At 38.7% G+C, this 23790-nt stretch overlaps 1 protein-coding gene across 3 annotated transcripts in view; it reads left to right on the forward strand.

The window, feature by feature from the left end:
- The window catches only part of Art1 (arginine methyltransferase 1), a 128954-nt gene that overhangs the window by 20965 nt on the left and 84199 nt on the right, over window positions 1–23790 (forward strand). For all 3 annotated transcript variants that reach the window (XM_067137787.1, XM_067137788.2, XM_067137789.2), the window contains one exon: window positions 23408–23626. In XM_067137787.1, coding sequence (XP_066993888.1) covers window positions 23408–23626 — 219 coding nt within the window. The remainder of the gene's footprint in view (window positions 1–23407; window positions 23627–23790) is intronic.

A 23790-nucleotide genomic window follows, 5' to 3' on the forward strand; every position in this document is an offset into this window, starting at 1 on the left:
GTCGTATAATTATGAATGAGTTGATGGCTTAAAGTCATAGTCAATGTTTGAAATATAAATAAAATAACATGCTAATATATAATGAATAAATATGAAATAAATTACATTGTTGAGTTTTGCTGGGCAAATATTATTTAACGTTAGCGTATATTTGCCTGTGAGGTTTAATGGTCAACAGTTCATAGGTTGTATATAGATTTGATCGGCAAGATTGTGTTGATGCGAAGTTTGTAGTTAGCTTAAATTTATTTTAAGACATCCAAGTAAGTTTGTAGAGATGATGATGAGCTGTTATTCTTTACATTGGTATGATTTTGATGCGAAGGTTGAATGGCTGTTGTTTTCTTCATCTGATGACCAGGGAACAGATTTAAGTGTACTAATAATTATTGAAATATGTACATAAATATTTAGTTACTTTTATTGAAATATGGAATTATATATGGATTTAAAATTACACATATAACATTAATTTCTATTTAATATCAAAGAAGCTAAACGAAGTAAATCTACATGCAACATAATGTTGCACTTCTCATTTTAATATGTTTGAAGAACACACAATATTTTATTCTCTGTTGCCAAAACAATGGATTACAAAATGTTCTTTTAAGTGCTGGAAAGTGAATCTTCTCTTGTTATCTCTAAGGACAGATTTATATTGACTGAAACTGCGTTCAACATCGGAAGAGGTAATGGGGGCATAATTCAACTTCACAATATCTGCTGGGGTTAAATCCAATGTTAATTTTACACTTAAATCTCCACACAGCATTGCAGCAAACTTTGTCATTTCTTCATATCCAAGGTTCTTTGGAAGTACAGTGGCCATCTTCATGTTTGCTACATCTGCAACTTTACCTGTAGCCTACCACGATTTAGTTGTTCCACAGTTTTATTCACAATTTCACAACTTTCAGAAAGTGAGAGATGCGAATTTTGGAGCCTTTTCAGTGTTTTTGTGATGCATGAAGAATTATGTTGAATGTAACATAAAGTCATTTCTCACACTTGTATCGCAGACAACTGTTTTCGCGGCTTCAATTGAGGCTGCATCTTCAGAGTCCATGGCATGCAGAACGTTGTTAATACAGTCTATATATTCAACATAATATTCAACCGCTTGCATCCACGTACCCCACCTAGTTAGAATCGGCTTAGGCGGCAATGGAATCTCTGGGTACATTTCTTTCAAAAGAGGAACTCTTCTGTGGGCTTTGAGAAAAACTTTTTTCACTGAGGAAATCAATAAATCTACTTCGGGGTAACTGCCTCTTACCACTTCTGCCACACGATGAAAGGCATGTGCTACACATGTTAAATGAGTCATCTTAGGATATACAACATAATGTTTCTCCGGCTTTTATCATATAAGGTGAGGCATCGCTATTAAAAAGTAACACTTTATTATACTTAACGCCCTGTGGCCAAAGGATACCCATAATCTCATTGAACAGTTTTGCTATAGTTTTGTTATCGCACTTTTCTAGAACATCACAGTGTAAGAGAATCCGTTTACAATAATCTTCGCTTAACAAAACAATGATTACGTTGCCAATTAGCCTGCTTCTTTGTCTGTTGTCTCATCAGTGGAAACCCAAATTGAACCATCTTTAATCTCTTGCCTTATCTTCCGAACAGTTTCATCGTATATGGCTGAACAGTACGTTTTTCTGAACGTTGACTCATCCGGGATGGTTTGTTTAGTATATTTCTCGAGAAATTCCCTGAAGCACTGATTATTCAGTTTATAGAGAGGTATGTTAGCAGAGATGAGAGCACGGCAGAGATCGGTGTTGAACTCGGACGTTACACTGGAAGTTGCTGGTTGTCAGAAACAACTGTCTCTGCTTGGAGTCTCGTTGTTTGTTAGCCTGGTGTTTACTGGTTGAAACGTGCTGTTGCACAAGGAACCTTTGAGTAAATGTCACTGTACAATGACACAAATGATAAAATAATATGTTACTGTCAGTTGATAAACCATCTTCTTTAAATTCTGATACGTAACTTTTCAATTTTAAACTGGTTGACCGAGCTACTTTAGGCATATTGTAACAACGTTAATGTCTTCAATGAATATCAATATAAAACTGCACACACTGAACGTACAAGAACACTATCCGTCTCACTGCTAATTCAAACTGTGACTGAATGACTGGTAGTAAACTAGATGCGTAGATGGAGTTATGAAGCAATCAAAGGGAAAGCCCGAATTACGAGCTAATCCGGAAACCACTAGCACATCGTCGATGAATGAGATTTCCCTAGTTACGAACAGACACAGTCGATGTTATGTAATGCAGCTGATCAGTGCTGTAAGTTTGATTCAGATAGTCATGATAATGACCGGCTGATCTCCACCACTTCCGGGCTCAGCTTCTCTCTTTCTTCGCACCGCTTATCAACTTATTTTATCAGCCCAGACGTGGACAGGCGTGATAATGACCTGCACACCAGTTAAAATATTAATTTTTCGAATATAGATTTTAAATTTATTTCTCCGTTATTGAGAGTACTGGTAATTTAATATAATTTTATACTTTTTAGCCGAAATATGGACTATATTGATTTTAATGACGAAGAATATAGAACATATGTGCTCAACTTCAAAATATGGAAAAATATTTTTCAACTCCTCACGTCATGATTCGTATAGATAATGCAAAATATAATTAATTTTAGCTTCCTAAAGAGATATGTATTTACATATAAATCCGTTCCCTGCTGATGACAATATATATTTTTCAAAACATTGATAGTGGAAATTTATATTATTGAAGATATAGTGGAAGTTTGATGGGGCTGTTGAATTATTGTTGTGATTGGTTGGTTCTGAAATGAAGAAAAAACTGTAGTTAATTTTGATGAGAATGAAAAGAAAAAACTTGGGAATGTTTTGTCAAAGTGTTGTTGGAGAGATGATGTTGGTGCTTACCTATGGCATTGTTGGCCCGTTTGACTTGTGTGAAGCATGATCAGGATACTAGTGATCACTAACGTTTTTACTCCTTGTGTTGCATGTATGCTGTCTGGGCAGAGGGGGATGGGTTGAAGGGCTGAAGGGCGCGGGGTTGTAGGCTTGTGATTAGCGAACGGGAGAGAGTTGTGTGTAGTGGGGGAAGGCTTAATGGCTTAAGATTGGCACGTGGAGGAAAATTACGTAAGTTGGGAGGGGAAGGGGGGGTATGATGTATTTGTTGACATGGAAGGAGTGTTTATTGATACCATTTTGAAAATATTAAAAAAATGTTTGCCATCAACCTGTTGCCTGACAAAAATAATAAGGTTTTGATAGTGACTGAAGATGCCTCACAGTAAGAGGCAAAACATGTCTCACATTTTAAAAAATGTTTTAACTAACATCTTTTATTGTATTGTATTGTATTGTATTGTATTGAATAAGTGGAAATAAATATTAAATATTTTCCTATATACATTTTAAGTACAAAGTATCCGCTATGTCAATGATCTGCTGGACAACCTGTTGTTTTACGTATTAAGAAATACTAACATAACGTAGATATTATGTGCTAGTTACATAACATTAATACATTTTTGAGTCATTTGAGCTCCAAATTGAAACATAAATGCTGTAAACCTGTTTATTTAAATGATAAATCATCATTATTGTCAGCATAATTGTTTGGATTAGTGTGGAATCACATGCGAACACACTTCCACATGACATCACAAACCTGTATGGTACTCCACAGCAAGTGAGTGGTACGCTCTGGAGTTAATGGTTATGAACGAGCAGGAGAACATGAAGTTCAAAATACTCTTATATCTTGTTTTTTTATAACAGTAAAATAGTTCAATTTGCTGTTACTGTTTGTATGTACGTTCAATCCGTCAGCGATGCCGCTGGTGGGATTCTCAACAGCTCTGCCATCAGCTGTCATAGATGGCCTGGGCATCACTGAAGAGGCGTACTAGGGAAATGAGAAGTGAGGTAGTTTCCCGTTGCTTTCCTCACCGAGCCAGAGTTGCTATTACATACCAGTCTGCCAAGCCCACTGAAATGCATACACCAACCGACCCTATGAGCAACATTTTCACACCATTCATAGCAGGGACTGGCTGCATAATGATTGGCATTACTAGCATCGCTCATACCTCAGTCACTTTCATATTGTCAAAGCCAAGGATAAGACAGAGACAGATCTATGAAAGTAACAAAATTGCTCTAGCCTATACCAGAAGACATAGTGCACTGTAAACACTAGGTCCTGCCAGCAAAGGCATAGTTAATGTTTACCTGTCTGATAATAATGATCTACGGGAAATAATATTCAATTTTACCATATTCGCTTTTTACGTAGTATTACCCGGCTGACGGTAATTTCTGGGGAGAACTCTGAATGTTTAAACCGTTGGGAGCCTAGCAAGCTGCTTTACGTCGCACCGACACAGATAGGCTTATAGCAATGATGGGATAGGAAAGGGCTAGGAGTAGGAAGGAAGCGTCCATGGCCTTAATTAAGGTACAGCCCCAGCATTTTCCTGGTGCGAAAATGGGAAACAACAGAAAACCATCTTCAGGGCTGCCGACAGTGGGGTTCAAACCCACTATCTCCCGAATACTGGATACTGGCCGCACTTAAGCGACTGCAGCTATCATGTTTTGAAATGCAATATCCTTATGAAATTTGTTTAATTGCACGAATCTACAGTGTTACGAATTATTTCAATGTGAAAATATTATACAAGAGTGCAGTGCGAACATACCAACAAGTTTGTCTTTTCATAGCATTCATTATTATTATTAGTTAATAATAATTCACTACCTTAGTCCTTTCATTCCGTACTGCCACTTCTCACTGGATGTGAGGAGAGAAATTAGAAGGTGTCATTCTCAGTCCTGTATTGCTCAGTGGGCCTGTCTTACTGTCACTACCAACCCTTGTTATACCAAGGAATGACAATACATTTCTAACATGCCTTGTGTGAAAAACCCCTTTGTGTTCGTGCTGTCATAGCTAGATGAGTGGTGTATAGTAATTTTCTTTGTGTTTCATGACAATCAAAGGGGTTTCACCAATACACCTGGTACTTACATAAATACTTCAATTTTGGAAGCCGCTTTACTGCACAGTAGGCAAGAAAAGAACGATGCATGCACTATATTTCTCGACGTTCGCGAAGCTTTTGATAACGTCGGACATGCGCACCTCCAGAGCACACTGGAATCGGTCGGAGTGCCCGAAAAATGAGAGTGATAATTGCTTTACAAGAGGGAGATGTAACACAGATACAGACACGAAAACGGAACAAAACCCATCAAAATTAATCGTGGTGTGCTTCAAGGCTCCCCTTTGTCACCGGCATTATTTAACATCGCTACCAATCATATTGTGGAAGAACTATCTGAAGATTCTTTAGCAAGGAATTACGGTTACTCAATTGCAAATGAGGAGCCTAACCTCACTATAATGTGTTTCGCCGTCGATACGGTAATATTTGGGAAAACACAATCTACTGCCGAACTAGCCAGGATCATTGATGGTTATGAATTTCATGTTTTTGGTCCGTATTGAACTGAGAATAATATATAAGTAATAATAATAACAACGTAAACGTTTCCACCTTTTCAATACTACAATATATTCACAAAATTACAAATTACACGGTACTAGTTTCGACCCATCTAGGGGTCATCATCAGCCGTATTGGAGCAAAGATCATTTGTGGCGAAATCCTAAGAAAATGTTATTTTAAAGAATAACAAGTGAAATGAGATGTTATGGTAATAGTTAATAATACAAGGAATATACATACTAAGAGGTTTTTAACAAAGAATAAAGTATAAATGGGGTGTTGTAAAAATTATAATCATGGAAATCAGTAAGTTCTTGTATTGAAATGAAATATGGCTTAGGAAGAGGGCTTAAGGTGGGGCTGAAGGGTGCGGGAGAAAGTGTAACTGTCTTAGCAGAAATATACCTGGACTTCCTCGAATACACCAAAATTGACAATGAATTCGAAAACATTCTCTTTTGGGCCAGATATGTCGACGATGTCTTTGTAATCATGAATGAGAAATCAATTAACGCACCCACCACCCTCTTAAGACTCAACAATATTGATCCTCATATCAAATTCACACTAGAATCCGAATCAAATCAAAAAATCAATTTTCTAGATTTAACCATCACTAGAAACTCAGATTCTTTCAGTTATAAAATTTTCAGAAAACCCACTCAAACAGCCTCCACCATTCGCCAAGATTCAGTGCACCCCCAGTCCCACAAACGAGCCACATACAACAGCCTAGTTCATCGAGCCTTCAGCATACCTATGTCCAATAAAGATCTAAAAAACGAACTCAACACAATCCGCGGAATCGCAAAATTCAACGGCTTCAGCAATCATTTTATAGAAAGGATAATCAATAAACACAAACATCGCCCAAAAACTACCCTCAAAAAAGAAATAACCAAACCTCTAACATTTTCCACCTTCACGTTCAACAATGATATCTACAAGTTAACCAACATCTTTAAGAAACAAGGCGTTAAAATAGCCTTCAAAACCAACAATAAGAACATGAACGTTTTATACAATACTTCACACATCAAGACCAGCAGTTTTTTAAAATCAGGAGTTTATAGGATCAAATGTACCACCTGTAAAAAAACCTACATCGGGCAAACCGGGAGAAACTTCATTATCGGATACCACGAGCACACTAACGCAATAAAATACAACAGGTTTTCAGCCATCGGCCAACACATGCAAGATTATAACCATAATTTCACCAATATTGAACAAGACATGGACATCCTCGTATTAGCAAACAAGGGCCCTTTACTCAACATAATGGAAAATTACTACATACATCTCAGAGAAACCCAACATACTCTTCGATCTATTTATCACTTTCCTCAGAAACAATAATGCAGCCAACCTAAACTTAATCCTAAATTTAATCAAAGGTACTTTTCCAAGACAGTTACACTTTCTCCCGCACCCTTCAGCCCCACCTTAAGCCCTCTTCCTAAGCCATATTTCATTTCAATACAAGAACTTACTGATTTCCATGATTATAATTTTTACAACACCCCATTTATACTTTATTCTTTGTTAAAAACCTCTTAGTATGTATATTCCTTGTATTATTAACTGTTACCATAACATCTCATTTCACTTGTTATTCTTTAAAATAACATTTTCTTAGGATTTCGCCACAAATGATCTTTGCTCCAATACGGCTGATGATGACCCCTAGATGGGTCGAAACTAGTACCATGTAATTTGTAATTTTGTGAATATATTGTAGTATTGAAAAGGTGGAAACGTTTACGTTGTTATTATTATTACTTATATATTACTAGCCAGGATCGCCATAGAAAAATTTAAGGAACTCAACCTGGACATCAGCGCTTCAAAATCAGCTTGCCTTTCTATCAAGAAAGGTCTGCTAACGGAGGAGAACATCATCGTTAATGACTGTGAAATTAAATCACAGTGCAACGGAAGTGCGATTCGTTACTTAGGAGTGAATTTCATTAATGAACTTGAACTGGATCCACAAGCCGTACTTGACAAGATGATAAACAAGATTGTTAGCTCACCATTGCTGCAATCTGACCAGAAATTTTCAATTTTAAATAGTTCAATATCACCTACTCTTATTTACTCACTCCAAGTTACCCCCATAAACAAGATACCTCAAACTTTTCTATCAGATGCGGGTAAAATATTAAAGAGTGGAACTAACGAATTATTACAACTACCAGCAGACGTCCCGGATCACATGGTTTACACCGAAAGGAAGTATAAAGGCCTTGGTTTGTTTCTCGCCACTTGGGAAGCCAAACACCTGTAATAAATTATCGCTTGCACATAACGGCTACATTAATGCAACTTGGAACAAGAACGTACAATTTGTTTGCAAGATCTAGGCATAGAAATGAATGATCGAGTTATGTCCAAAAATAGCTATCTTCCCAATGTAAGGAAGGTCCGACAGATACTACGAGACAGAGAAGCTCAGTCATGGACGAAGTTGCCGCACAAAGGAAAGGGCGTTGGACTCTTCCAGTAATACACGCCAGGGAACAAATGGATAAGAGATCACCGAGGCTTATCCTGTGCGGAATGGAGAGAGGCTATCAAAATGACAGTGAATTTGTGCGCCGTTCGCTCCCTGCCAGAAAGTTTCCAGGACAACACCCTCTGTCCGCGTTGCCACAGAGAGCACGAAACTCTTGCCCATGTCCTGGGAGCCTGCCCCCACGGGGAGGTATTGAGAAATTCCCGCCATCATACTATACGACACATGATTGCGACCTCGCTGAGGGATCACGGTTTCATGGTGCACGAAGAGGTCTCTGGCCTAGCTACAGACGGTAGTAACAGGCGTATTGACATGATAGCCTTTCAACCAGCTAGCAAGCAAGGGCTAATCTTAGATCCCACGATATGCTTCGAGTCGCACGTTGGCCAGGCCGAAGAGGTGGACGCCGAAAAGAAGTCAATTTACCAGCCAACTGTTAACTACTGTAAAGATAAATATCACCTAGAAAATATTTCCGTCCATGGACTCGTGAGCGGAGCTCTAGGCATAATCCCTAAATTTATTGTACAGCTATGGGATTCTCTCAGTCTCAGCCGGACACATCGCTATCGCCGCAATACGAGGTTCAGTGACCATACTCCGTAATCGTCTATATAACATCTGAAGAACCGTATTGCAAATTTATTCCTGAGCCTTGTGGTGATTTTTCTACCTGGCCCACTAGCAAAGTCAACAGTAACTTAGAAGACAAAATACTGTGTAGTGGACATACTTTGTCCTTGTGGCAGCCTCCGCATGGGGGAAGTTGTAATAATAATAGATGCTTTATGTTATGATGACAATGTTCACCGATGAAGAATATTTTTTGAACTGTAAAAAAAAAGAAAAGTTGAATGAAGATTTAGGTACTATAAGATAACTATAACAACTAAAACTCTAGCAAGCTCCCATAAGATTTAGGGAGTGTAGTATTTTTCTACCAGGTACTGTTACAATGTTTAATGAAGCAAACACATAACATAATCTATAAGCATTTGAAGTTAAATTATTTAGGGAGGATGCTGACCTGCTATACTCAATTGGGGTGGGGATTAGTCAAAAGACTGATCTACAAAAAGAAAAAGAATTTATGTTGTAGTCCTTCATTCAAAATCTCTGTCCCACAAGTTATTTCCGTATGAATGTGCTGATTCAAACAATCCTTCCTCCGCCGGGCTGAGTGGCTCAGACGGTTGAGGCGCTGGCCTTCTGACCCCAACTTGGCAGGTTCGATCCTGGCTCAGTCCGGTAGTATTTGAAGGTGCTTAAATACGTCAGCCTCGTGTCGGTAGATTTACTGGCACGTAAAAGAACTCCTGCGGGACTAAATTCCGGCACCTCGGCGTTTCCGAAAACCTTAAGAGTAGTTAGTGGGACGTAAAGCAAATAGCATTATTATTATTAATCCTTCCTCCACGACTCAGATTCTAAATATTACAATCAGTGAAAAAAAAACAGTGTTTGCTTCATTAAACGAAAGCTCTGTTTGTTTCTTGCTGACATAAAAAACATGGATGTAATGTGTGTTCTGTGTGCAATATTCTAACTGTGCGTGTTGTGTGCTCTAGATGATTGGTTTTGTGAATGTAACGATAAGTTTACAGTTTGATGTTGAGTTGTTTTGTAACAAAGTGTAATGTACCCACATATTAAGTATAAATATATCTCAAAACCAGCAGCAGTTATTTCATACTTCTTTTGACCTTGTACCTGCCTGGTGAATCAAATTACATTTTGTAATGAACTGCTAGAATGAACAAGCAACAAATCAAAATATGTACAGGAGGTCAGAAACAACGTGAAACGCTAACTTCACTCTTATGTCGATATCTCGTGCCATTGTAATTTTATCTGCTGCTCAAGTTAGCCAATCAGATCACTACGCGGACAAATTCAAATGGGCTATACGAAGTGGTGTTGCTAAATCTGCACGTGGCATGGTCGGGCTTGAGAGCCATGCTGAAAAATGAACGTCAAACCTTAACACGCCGCGGGTTTTCGTCAATGCCACCGTAGTACCATAGCGTGCTTAGTATGGGCCGAGTAGTGGCGATTATTGTTTTAAGAGGAGGTAGAACTAGGCAACCATCCTCTAACACTAACCAGAGAGAAAAAAAATAGGAGGGATGCAGCACTTCAAAAAAAAATGAAGATGTCAGCCAAAGAAAAAAAGGGCCTCGAAGGGCGTGAAATGAAAGACTCCCTAGGATTCGCAACCCTAATACCGTTGGGGTCAGAAAAGAACAAGGGTTGAACAAGGGAGGTCGCATAGAATAGATGAAAGTGAGGAGCCTGACAAAAGTGGAAGCAATGCCAGGACTCAGCTAAGGGTCCCATGGTCACCCACGTTCCCTAAGTTTAGAGCCCCTGGGGCCCCCTTTTAGTCACCTCTTGCGACAGGCAGAGGATACCGCTGGTGTTGTTCTACCCCCCCCCCCCCCCCCCCTCACGGGAGAGCCGAGCCTATCAGCAGGGAGGTCCTTTTTCAAGTCCCTCCCGTGGAAAAATTTTATTTCTCCTATTGGTGCTCGCAAGCCACTCATCAGCCACGTCCAGATTTAGCATCACTGGCTCGCAAAGCCCATCTGAAGCCCACTTGAACATTTAACGAAAACCACTCATGACGATTCCTATAAATTTCTGCGTTATCACCCCCAGGAGATATTAGAGATATATTGCTAGAAATTAAAAAATAGAAATTTTAATGAAAAGGAGAAAGTTAGGCCAGGTCAATAAGGAAAACTGGGTTTAATTGCATAATACTGTGGCGTTACTAGACGCATATACAGTCGAACCTGTCCTAAGGGACACCCTTGTTCATTGGACACCTGCCTATACTTACAATTTCCCTCAGAACCGATTTTATTTTACACAAGACAAGTGTTAAATTGCCCTCATATAAGCGGACATCGCTATTTGTCCCGTCCACTTGATTTAAGCGGACACTTTACACGTTGCAGGACAATTTATTACGCCGGACCACATGTCATCCTTTCTTTTAAAACCATTCTTCAGACATCAGGAAATCCCTTTTGAATGTTTGTACTATTTCAAGTGCGAGGGGAGAGAGTGTACATCGGAATGCAGTTCTACCTAGTGGTGTATAGGCCTATTCCGGGAATTCCACAGAATTGCTGCCAGAGACTTGACTCACAAGTTACCTGTGGATTTTTTCGTCCCTTCTTGCATCATTCTATTCATAACTCGGATTGTCGCTGATAAGGTCGAGCTCAGGTAGTCAACTTCAGAAGGAAAAGACAGTACAGACGCTAATTAGTGAGACAGAAATACCGTAGCAGTTCAGTTTTCTGTTAAACATGAGTAACAAGGGACGATCATGTTTAGATCTCGAGGCATGAAGAAATGTAATTATAGAAAGTGACGAAGGACTTTCAGTGAGAAAGCTTGCGGGAAAACTCAAATAAACACTATTGTGAAGAATAGAACTGAAATTTTAAAGGAGTGGGAGGAAAATAGGAATCGAGGAGTGAAAAGAAAGCGGGAGTCAGTATTTTTCAGAAGTGAATGTTGCGGTATATGAGTGGTTGAAGTGTGCTCGAGTGAAGAAACTGTGTGCGAGTGGCCCAATGTTACAAGAAAAAGCTCGAGAAATCGCAAATAATCTGAAAGTTGAGAATTTTGTGGCTAGGATTGGTTGGTTAGATTGTTTTAGAAAACGTCGTAACGTTAGGTTCAAAACAGTCTGTGGAGAAGGTGGTGATAAGATAGGTTACCAGACATTTTGAATAGTTACGAACTGAAAGACATTTTGAATGTTGATGAAACTGGTCCCGAAGAAGTCGCTGACTTTGCTGTATGAAAGTTGCAAAACTCTTGTTCCATCCACCCAATACCACTTCTCATCTTCAGCCATTGGATCAAGGAACCATTCAAGCATTCAAATTAGACTATCGTAAGAGGGTTTTACGGTCGTTAGTGGTACACGTGGATGAAGCAGACTCAGCTTTTGATTTGATGAAGATCAATGTTGGAGATGCAGTTTCGTGGACAAAGGCAGCTTGGAATGCTGTCAGCGAAACCACAATCAGGAAATGCTTTGCAAAGTGTGGCATCGTTAATTCTACAGTTAAAGAATAAGCACAGGTAGAGGTTAAAAATGAATATGATGAACTTCAGACTTTAGCAACGACAGCTGGATTGACGTATGATATTGAAGCCAAAGAAGAGAATATTCCTTGCTGTGACAATCTCGAGGGCGACTGACAGTCCCGACTCCAGGATGCACTTTACGGTAAGCTTTCTGTGTTGTCAAGTTATACAGTAATTGTGTGTTGCACATATCGTAAGGTGCATGTTTCTTTGCACCTCAACTCCTCATTCATTTTCTTCTTTTGATAGACAGCTTTTAATTCTTTTAAGCTAAATATTCAGCTTTCATTTAATTCACTGCACTTTGTAAATATTTCTAGCTATCCATAGCAGCCTTCATTAGTTGTACAAAAGGACCATTTTGAATACAGTAAAACTTTTTATCGTTTTACAGAGCCCGAATCAGGAACGAATAGTGACGATGACGGTGAGACAGAAGAAGAACAAGAAGTTCTGACAATGAAGCAGGGACTAAATATGCTTAAACAGATAAAGAATTTGTGTATTACGCGGGCCGCAAGTACGGCAAGAACATTATGGAATCATTTAACAGACTTTATTCCGTTTTCTTGAATATCGCAGTTAAGAAAACGTGCTAAATTTACATAGACGAAACTTCACGAAGCTGTAATGCTTGTAAATGATGTAAAATCACTTATAATATTAAGGTGGACGTTCTTTGCCATTAAAATGTTCGATTATTTTTACAAACTTATTTTAGCAGACACCTCTCGTAACGGACATTTTTCCTCGGAACCGACGGTGTCCACAGTAGGGAGGTTTGAATGTAGTTGTTAAATTACATTATGTTTTTGGCTATTTTTGTTGCGGGTAAACTGTTCGTATAATTTAGTTTGAACCACTTTTTGTAATAGCCAACTGAAAATTTTTTGTAAATATTTTTACCTAAATACGTTATTTAATAATTGCTGCCCTTATAGCAGTGTTTTCTCTTCCATGAACGTCATTTGCAGCAGGTACTGGAATTTCTTAAAATGCTTTTCTTGCAGCGGACACAGCCTCATCTCTTTCAGGGACCACATCTACTGCATTTACAGCGATATTGTGCAAAACGAATGCTGCAGCTATGATTACTGGAACACGAGCTAACTTCACTCTTAAAACCCATACTGAGACAAGGGAACCGTGTTTTCACAACCCCAAATGTTCTTTCTATTGCTGACCTGGTTGCTTTATGGGTTCGATTATAAGCTCGCTCTGCAGCTGTTCGTGCATGAAGTACACGAGTCAGCAGGTAACGACACCACTGATAGCCATTGCCTCCCAGGAGTATGCCTTCTGGAAAGTCGGCTGTTTCGAACTGAGCATGCACTCATGAATTAATGAAAATATTGCTGTCGTGAGCAGATTCTGGCCATCTTGCTACGATATTTATGGACCTGAGCCTAGCATCACAAATAACTTGAACATTTAACGAAAACCACCCATTACGGTTCTTATAAACTTCTGCGTTATCGCTCCCAGGAGATATTATAAGTATGTGGGTACAATCTATAGCGCCTATAACACCAGGAAAGTGTTTTGCATTTTAAAAAAATCACGCATGATTTTTCCTCCCGTCATTTTGTTCGGAAGGCATTTTGATGAACTTGTGTTTCAGTGCAGCTATAAGATTAGATACGCGATGAATGGCTCTGCAGACTGTCGCTGCATCTACATGCAGTAAATCACCAACGACTAACTGAAAACTTCCCGTGGCAAAGAATCTCAAAGTTAGTAACAACATGTGCATTGGAGACAAAGGTTCGTTTCCCTTGGTAGGTTTAACTAGATTATCACTCAACCTTAGTTCTAGCTGGTCCACTGTATCTTTTCCCAAGCGATACCTCATTTTAAATTTCTTATCACTTAATTCTTCCATTGGATTTCCTCTTTCACAGCAGACGTCTCTTAACAGATTGATACTCGTTGCTATCTAATAATTTTAATGGAAGAACCCATGTCCTTTACAAGAATACACAATAAATAATATTTACATTAAATTGTCCATCACTTCTTGTAAATAAAAAGTTATTCAGTGTTAAAATTTGAATGACATTTCTTGAAAGTATGACTTAGAGGCTTAACCAATTTAAAAAAATGAGCAAAGGGAACGTGATGAGTAGGGCTCGGATCGATATGCTCGATAAAATCTCCAGATGTGCTCAAAAACCATGTGTTATATGCTCGAAAAACTCATTTTATGCTCCATAGATATGCTCGAAAAACCATTATATGCGGTTAAATATGCAGAATATGCTCGAAAAACACCGTTAAAACTATAGAAAGGAAAGTGAAACGAAAAAACCAGTAACATATCTTTATATACAAGCTTTATTTTCTAATTGTATGTATGATACACTGCGATATACTCGCATTCAAGTTTCAAGTTTTCTTATAAAAGTTCATTTACAAGATGTTCAGAATTAGGCGAGTCATTGAAGTAGATCTGCATTGCTCTGTACAACAAGAATTTTGTCTGTTTTCAGTTTTGAATTATTTTCTTAAATCAGTCAATAAAAGTTTCAGTGATGAGAACGATCTTTCGACGTCAACTGACACGAGAGGTAAATACTTGAATGATTTTGCTTTTTGTGCAGAGTAGTTCGGAAAATCCTCTGACGATTCAGACTTGCCACACAGCATCCTCTCCAAGTCCAACGCTGCACTCCAACCGGGATTTCGAGCCAGCAAAAACTCCAATTTTTGTTTCACGGTTTTCTGAGTCTCTCCAGGCCACGAGTCGGCTTCTTGGACGACTCCTTATATTGTAGCGACCACTTCAACCAACTCCATCCCTCGCGATTCCAACTCAGGAATGACGCTCGTGTAGGCTTTTATGAAAGTCAAGGATTGCATCAAACCCTTCATTTTAAAAGCAGCCTTAGCTTTCGCGATGTATTTGCTGTCCGCCTCATCAAACGTATTGATCACTTGGAAAAAATATAAATGAAAGACATTCGCCGAGGAGAATAACAGAAAATTACAAAATTAAGCGCCGTATGATGGAGTAAAGATAAAAGAATGATAGAGGAAAATGAGAAGATTTTAAACATTTCAACTCGTCTTACCTCTTCAGTTGCCCTATGATTTTCAGCGTAATGCAAGGCAACGAAGATCCAAGTTCCCCCATCGCATCAATATGGGCTCGGGAGGTAAAGGGAGCTCTGGATGCATCGTCTTGAAGGCACGGACGCGAGAAGGAGCCTTGACGAAAATTTTCTTCACTGAGGAAATGACGCTGGACGATTTTTCGCGCAGCTCCTCAGCAACTCTGTGGATTGCATGAGCAAGACAAGTAACATGTAACATTATCGGGTAGAGAAGCTTGAGGCTCTTCCCAGCCTTAATCATGTAGGGAGCAGCGTCCGTCACCAATGCGAGTACTTTGTTTAACTCCTCATCTGAAAAGGTTGGCCACAGCAAGCCTGAAACAGGAATGCATAAAATGAAGGGTGAACAGTTCAATTAATGGGATTCTGACATGTCGTATGACTGTAAGAGATATTTAACTATCAGAACTATCAGAGTCTTCACTGAGCATACATAGAATGCATTGAAATTATAGCCAGGCTGTACTTATTCTTTGGCAAAACGCTCGAAAAATAAATTAACAAAAATATACTTATGCAGAGCTGCTTGCACTGTTCGCACAATGGTACCATAGTTTATCACATCTAATTCCCTGCTCAGAATTAGGTGGCCCTTCCCCGGTTCACTGGGACTGAGTTTTCCAACAATAATGTTGGCCATGTATCTTCCACAACTGTCTGTGGTCTCGTCGATAGATAACCAAATTGGGTGGCTCCCAATGTCGTCCCTGATTGTGTGTAGAACTTGGTGAAGAAAGTACCTGAATGAATATTCTTCGTGGAATGAAGGTATTATTGAGACATTACCTTCATTACGACAGAGCCAGTTCCATGTTAAAATTACTTCTAAATTGTTTAGACGAGAATGCGGAATACGGCAATCGAGCATGAATTCATACCATTTCATACTCTCAAGAAACGTAACTCTTCCTGCAAAGTCCTTGAAGTGAGCTTTAATCTCAGCATGTTCGACGTTGTCGAGGGGTATGTTGGCGCCTAAAAACGCCCTACAAACTCTGGAAGAGAACTCGTCCGAGTGCTGTTGCTGATTGAACAAAGGTTGTATCAGCGCTTGTTTCTTCGATTTCCTTTTTTTTTTTTTTAATTCTTCAACTTCTGCTCAGTGCCCACTTGCGGCTTTGTGTTGGGAAAATTGAAAACCCTTCAAAATCTTGATCTGAAAATAAATAGGTAGGTACGTATAAGTGAGAAAAAAAATACATTGAATGAACAAAAATAAAGCATCGTGGATTATGAAATTATTTTCAAATATTGCAGTAGAAATACGAGCACCCTCTCAACGATCCCATGAAAAATCAGCAAATCCAAACGTCAATTTCCGTCTCGGAAATGTAAAATCTGAGGATCTAACGGGTCTACACTCCGAATTCTTAGACTTCTCTCTACTTACCTAGTAGGTAGGCACCGTATACTGCTCATACGGCTTACTTGACCAGTAATATCTTTAAGAACGTAGATGTGAAAATGTCAATAAGAACACCTATTTTTCGCACGTTTTGCAGAAAAGAATTTTCCCTTCAGTACAAAACGAGTGAAGGTCTTCCTTTGCACATCGTCGGAGTAAAACACTCGGAGATTCCTTAACTTTAGGCATTGCGTACTTAGAAATCACAAGAACTCGATAAGTACATAAGGATTCGATTAGGAACTGAGAATAGAATGTGGAAATTTGACTTAACCGGGTCGGATCTTCCACTTCATGGGAAAAGCCACCTAAACAATACTGGTTCCCAAAATAGGAACACCACTAAAATACCGCACATTTCAAAGTGAAAGGATGCTTGGGGGTTCCATCGCTTATCTGATGAGTCGCACTCTAATCCGGCAGAGGCTAATCAGAGTGTGTGAATGACCTTACTAAAGGTAAAAAACCTGCGGTTCTATTATTCGCACCAGATAGGCTTTTCAATAATTATTTCTGTTTTAGAACCTTAGGGATGGTCAGGGCCCGAATTCGGGGGGGGGGGGGGGGATTCGAAGAAAAACTATTTAGACAAAAACCACAAGAATATGCATTTATATGCTTGTATTCTGAAAACCGCAGTTTTATGCATTTATATGCTCAATAAATTTAAATTCTGCAGGTCCCAGAGAGATGAAAATACCACTGAAAGGATTCTTTCAATGTGTACTATTCAGGAAGAAAATATGCTAATATGCTCGAATCCGAGCCCTACTGATGAGCAATTGCAAAGATATTTATGTAAGTTTGTACCAGAGTATTTACGCAAACAAAAATTTGAATGACGTACAAGGGGGAAAAAATTCGTTATTTGAACAGATACCGTTGCTCTTATCACGAAAAAATAATAATTTGAAGTTATCTCCTAAAACAAACATCCCACCCTCCTGTTCTACCTATAGGTGGAGCCGTTTCCCCTTCTCCTGCTAACAGCACTGCTCCCCCTCCTACCGCCCCTAGCCATGTTCCGCCGGGCGAGAGAAAACCCTTATAACGTGCAGTAGCGTTACATGTTATAAACCTCATTTTAGGTCCGTATTGAAAATTTTACAGTTCAACAATAATAAAGGTGTTTTAATTTGTTCCACCTATTCAATACTTATATTTTCACTTATAGTGGTTACATAAATAGATTCTTAGTTACATAGGACAACTTCCACTTACATAAAACATTATTTCTGTATCTACTGACATTTTCTGGCAAGGTTTCAGCCATTTTTATTACCTACCGGTGCTAAGGGCCACTTACAATTTTTCAACAGATGCTTCTGTCTCACTTGCTGACGAATTTCATCAGCGACCTTGGAAAGATTGTATTCATGACAATCAAGTTTATGCTTGTGTTCACGCCCTCATGCCGTTGGCTTTATATTATTACCACTTTGGATTTTCCCCTAATATTTTATATGAACTGTTTTTAATTAGAATTTTAATAGAAGTTGTTTTAGTCTCAGACAAGATTATAGTTTAATCATAAGACAGTTTTCCATTAGCATCTTTATATATTGTATCACTTTTCACATTTTTATGTTCCGAATTTTAATAACTGACTAAACTTTTAACTTCCACTTTTAATTTAGTTGTATTGTTGATGATTGTGTTTAGGCTGAAGATGCCCTTAATTGAGGGTGAAACATGTCCCATGTAACTAAGAATCTATTTATGTAACCACTATAAGTGAAAATATAAGTATTGAATAAGTGGAACAAATTAAAACACCTTTATTATTGTTGAACTGCGCAGTAGCGTGGCGAGAAGCATCAGAACGAGGCTCAGATGTAAACCAGCTATAGGGAGTTTCACCAACATTGATGGTAAGCTTTTGCGTCAAGCATTCGCAACGGAAACATATTTGTAGCATTACTTTCAAACGATTTTGTTGACTTAAAATCATCTTGTCATTTTGATTACTTTGAAGGGTTGCCTTTTCCTGGCACGTTCAGTTACAGTTATCCAGTCTACTGGGACAAAAACATTGCCGTGAAAACGTTTTGCCTTTTTGATTAATCCAAAATCTTGATCGCAAACTAGATATATGAATGACCTGCAACGAGGAATTTGTGGTGTATTTCTATCACGGTGAAGTTATTGGGTGTAACTATGTAGTTACATATCAAAGCCATCTTGAAATTTCGGTTTTGACCTCCACATTGATCGCTCTACATGATTAATTTAGTGGTTTTTACAAATGTTTTGATATGATGTATTTCGCAGGATCCTATATCCTGAGGTCCAAGAGATGCCTGTGATTCGTTACAGACATACATGAATGCTTCATTATTGAGATTATGGATACCGAAACAATACGTCCACAACTGTCTCTTATAGTATGCTATTCCTGCAGTCGCAACTGGAGTTGGCAGGGTCTTCATGGAGTCAAATGCAGAGACTGCCATATCATTCTCGGAGGTACCCTTCACTGAATCATCCTTCATTGCAATCTTTGCTGCCTCAGCTTTCTTCAAATGAAGGCTACTTTCTTGTTGTATCACGTGTAGTGCATCGCCATGTGCTGTCTTCTTATGAACTGCAAATTCATCACACTTCCTGCACGTGTCTTTTATTGGAGCATGAAAGGAGATATTGAAATTCTTATTAAACATTTGGCAAAAAATGTAAGAAGAAACTGGATCATCACAACTTTTTACATACAGGTTATACATAATAGTTATATACAGGTCAGGTGCAAGGTACTTCTTATGTGGGCTCTTGTGCCATGAGTAGTGAGAAAGATAAGTTAGGAAATTGAGATATGAATTCCTCTACCTTGTTAAGTCGTTCATGCGGCGTTCTGCCAGGGCAACGCTTCTTACTGTGCTTGTCTCTATAGGAGGTGTACCATCTGATGTTCGACCTGAAGCCCGTGTAATCCTGCCGTCAGAAACTCCTAGTGTCTCCTTAAAAAATGTTTTGCATACCTTGACTCCTCCATATTAGCATTTGTGGGGTGGTAAATTTGTATATTTTCAAATTTGTGAGAGTCAGATTTTGTATAAACCCTTTGCTTCTGGCACACTGTAATAAGGCCATGCAAATAAATTGTTCGTAAATTGTAGTCTCCCAGTGCATAAAATGAATCCATTATCTTAGATGGTCATATGCACCATACCCTCATCATTTTAATGTTACATTTAAAATTTGCCTTAGAAGGTGCATTCAAGTGTTGTATATAGATACACCTTATGTTCTACAAACCTCAAGCCGAACTATTTTTTCGTGTATCATACCCTAACAATTGTTACCTTCTCTGATTTGCTTTCATTGTTTTAACTTGTTACAATTTTACTTTTAACATTAATCCTTGTATTTGCTGTCATATGTTTTATATTTTAACTAGTCATGGTTTAACATTTGTCTTGTAGATGCTATCATGTGTTATATATTGCTATTTGATAAGTTGTATTTTGCTCAATTGATTCGTTGGCTGATGATGACGCGCAATGAGCATCGAAACTAGTACCAATCTTCTTTAAACATTATGTGATATATACTCACATCAGTAAACATTCATGGTATTGAAAAGGTGGACCTTTAACTTTTTCATTTTACTGTCCACTGACGTATATTTCCAATCCAGTCGTGTTTTTATCTCCTCCGCTCCGTCATGGTGTGGGTGTGTCGAATGGCTTAATTTTTCGCACAGTGCAGTTTTACAATCCTTCTTCCTGTCTATCTTAATTTTCATAAAGAAACCCTTTTTGACACTACTCCTTTCAAGATATCCCCCTTTTCTCGGCTGCACAGGTTTTCTACCAGATTTCTAAAACATTGTCTCCTTAGGTCGAGCTCACCTTGGGCTGTTTTCATAGTCTCTGCATTTTTCCGAAGAAGTGCTGTCCGAACCGTCAAGTTTTATGGCCACATTGTCAATGCCTGACAAATCTTCAACCTTCTATTGCCCCTCCTGGTCTGGCCTTTCTAAGTCCTTAGGTCTCGGTACTTCAATTGCATCAATTATCATTTACAATTATTCTATTCCCATTACTCATGAATGCTTGTAGGGGTAGTATGCATTAGCTACAACCATCATTCATCAATGCTACTGCTTTCCACTGAGTTCATGGTGCTTGTGGCATGTTGATGAGCTATTTATGGCTCAGAAACCCCTGAGCTATGGGTCAATCAGCATTGAAGTTACAAGAGTGACTACAATGCTGAAGCGAACTCGTGTCCTCATCCTGATGTTGTGCAGCTCTTTTCAGGCACACCCCCAATGGAGGTGAACTGCATGTATTATTTTTACCACATACCGGCCCTCCTGCCATTCTTACATTCTGGCAGTACCAGTAATCAAATCCAGTCCCCTGAGAACGGCAGCAAATAATCCTAACTGTTACGCTACAGAGGCTTAGCACCAAAAGCCTGTGGCCTCCAGAGAAGTCGTGTACTGGTCTTCAAAGTTGGCACCTTATAGGTATTTTGCGCATGCATGAGGATGGGACTCTGTGATGAATTTGAATGCTAAAGGCTGCTCATAATCCCAAGCCATTGGAATTAACCAATAAAGGTTAATATCACTGACTTGGCTAGGGATCGTACCCGGGACCCTTTGGACCAAAGGCCATCACGTTAACCATTTAGCCATAGAGCCAGACGTTTTTGTGCTGAAATAATAGTTTTCATAATTGGCGCAAAATGAATAAGAAATTGCAGGAGCACACTCCATTGGTTATATGGGTTTCAGTATTGCATTAAAAAGCCTTCTATTATTCACGTTGCTTCTTCTTTAGTAATATTCATAAAATACTAGCTAATACAGATCTGTTCAAATTATTAGACTCAACAGACAAATTCATGCTATTTTGAAATATATTGAAGATACCTCTTCATAAAAGGGCCTTTTCTTGTCAGATTATTGGTGAACATGTGCAACATCAGTTCCCACACAGTTTATGAACGCATCAAGCTGTTGGCAACTCTGTTTTGTTTTGGAGGGATGGTCATTGCCTGTTCTGTGACTGCAAGTAGCAATTGGATTCTTGCTTCTGACAAGAGTGAAAATGTGTAGTTATGGCCACTGTTGGTGGATTGTACTGTTGCTAGGGAAGTGTAGCTATCTCTAACCATTAATTTTGAGGTGATCCCGTACAGTTTTATTCAATCAGTTGTTTCTTTCCAACTTCTAGTGCTGTGTACCGTATAATCGGAATGTTTTTTGATAACGGTGAAAGACAAAGACATTTCCCCACGTAAAGTTGCAGTTGTCAATACTCTGCTGAGTGAAGGAAGGTATTCACATAGGCAAATTGCACGTAAAGTGTCTTAAAGTCAAAAATCAGTGGGTAGAATTAGTGTAGAATTGAGGAAGAATACAACTTGTCACCATAATAGAGTAGGAAAGTGTGGGCAAAAATCTCATCTTTTTAGACAAGGCGTTAGAGCACAAAAAAAATTGGCTTTTCTCAATAGAAAATGCGCTTTTAAGGACTTGAGCATTAAAATGGCAGGTTATGGATCAGCTGTTCCTCCTGGAAGTGTCCGGAGGATCTTGTGTAGTGAGGGCATCAAATGGTGCAGATCAAGGAAGGAAGTGAAGATCACCCCATCAATGGCACATTCATGTCTGGAATGGGCAAAAGGACTTCAGCACTGGTCCTATGAATGGGAGAAAGTGTGTTTTAGCGATGAGTCGTATTTCATCATTTCTGAAGAATGTTCAAGATATGTACGTCGTCGACGTGGAGAGGAATACAAGTTGGAGTGCATACAACAGGCTGAAACACCCAACTGCAGTGATGGTGCGGGGTGTGATGTTCATCTATGGGCCTGGACGAATTCAAATTGTAGAGGGAACAATGAAACAGGACAAATACAAACGGGTTCTTGAAGAACAACTCCTTCCTCAGGCCGAAGAATGGTTTGACGGTGGCTCTTTCATATTCATGCATGATAGTGCACCTTGTCATAAGGCCAAAAAAGTGTCTAAAAGTGTCATAAAATTTTTAAAGGACAAGGATATCAGTGTTCTTCATTGGCCGGACAACAGCCCTGACGTGAATCCAATAGAAAATGTATGGAGCTTCATGAAACACAAGATGATGAAAAAAGAACATAACCAACAAACATCAGCTGATTGCAGAAATAAACAATCTGTGGTATACGGATGTGGAACTGAAGGTCATGAACGTAAATCTTGTGAAAAGCATGCCAAAACGGCTAAAGAGTGTCATTCAATGCAAAGGGTACCACACAAAGTACTAAAATGCTCAGTTGTAATCAGGGATTTAATTGTAATGATGTAGTAGTAATTTTGTAGGTTGATTAAGTTTTACACATGAAGTTAAAAAGTTGGTGTGATGAATGACAAAAGTAGGCTAGATTAACTGGAGATACCTGCAAACAGCAAACGAATTATGCAAGGGACTGATGTTTTGCTAAAATACTAGTTTTGTTAATATAAATATTTTTCAACATGATTTTGGGAAGAGAAGTAAAAAAAGTGCTTGATCTGCCTGTTGAGTCTAATAATTTGAACAGATCTGTAAGTAACTATTGGAAAGAGTATGGGAATCGTATTCAGTGTAGAATTTAACTGAGCTTTCTGCTGAAATATCAAATCTTAAGCTGTTTTTTTTAGAGGGTAGTGGTGGTGGTGGTTACTGTTTTAAGAGCAGTGTGTTTTGTTTTTGTTTTTTCTTATTATATATGTTATCTTTCTTAAAGGAGAAAAATATGGAAAGCATGGAGGTTTCAACAGAAAATCATCTGAAGGACATCATGAATGAAAGAACTGTGAAGGAAGTACATGTGGATGAGATGACTTCAAGGGATTATTATTTTGATTCTTATGCCCATTTTGGAATTCATGAGGAGATGCTCAAAGATGAAGTTCGGACGTTAACGTATCGTAACTCCATGTATCATAACAAACACCTGTTTAAGGTGAGTGTATCAAACTATTATTTTTAGTTAATTGATTTTATCAGTAGTCTTGGACTATTTTCAGCGTTTTTCTGATTTTGTTACTCATTACAGCCTTCTTATGTGTACAATCCCCACAGTTTTTTCTAATTGTTCTAAACGTATTTTCCATGTATGGCTCGGCC

The sequence above is a fragment of the Anabrus simplex genome, chromosome 1, assembly GCF_040414725.1.
Source record: "Anabrus simplex isolate iqAnaSimp1 chromosome 1, ASM4041472v1, whole genome shotgun sequence".
NCBI classification, from domain to species: Eukaryota; Metazoa; Arthropoda; class Insecta; order Orthoptera; family Tettigoniidae; genus Anabrus; species Anabrus simplex.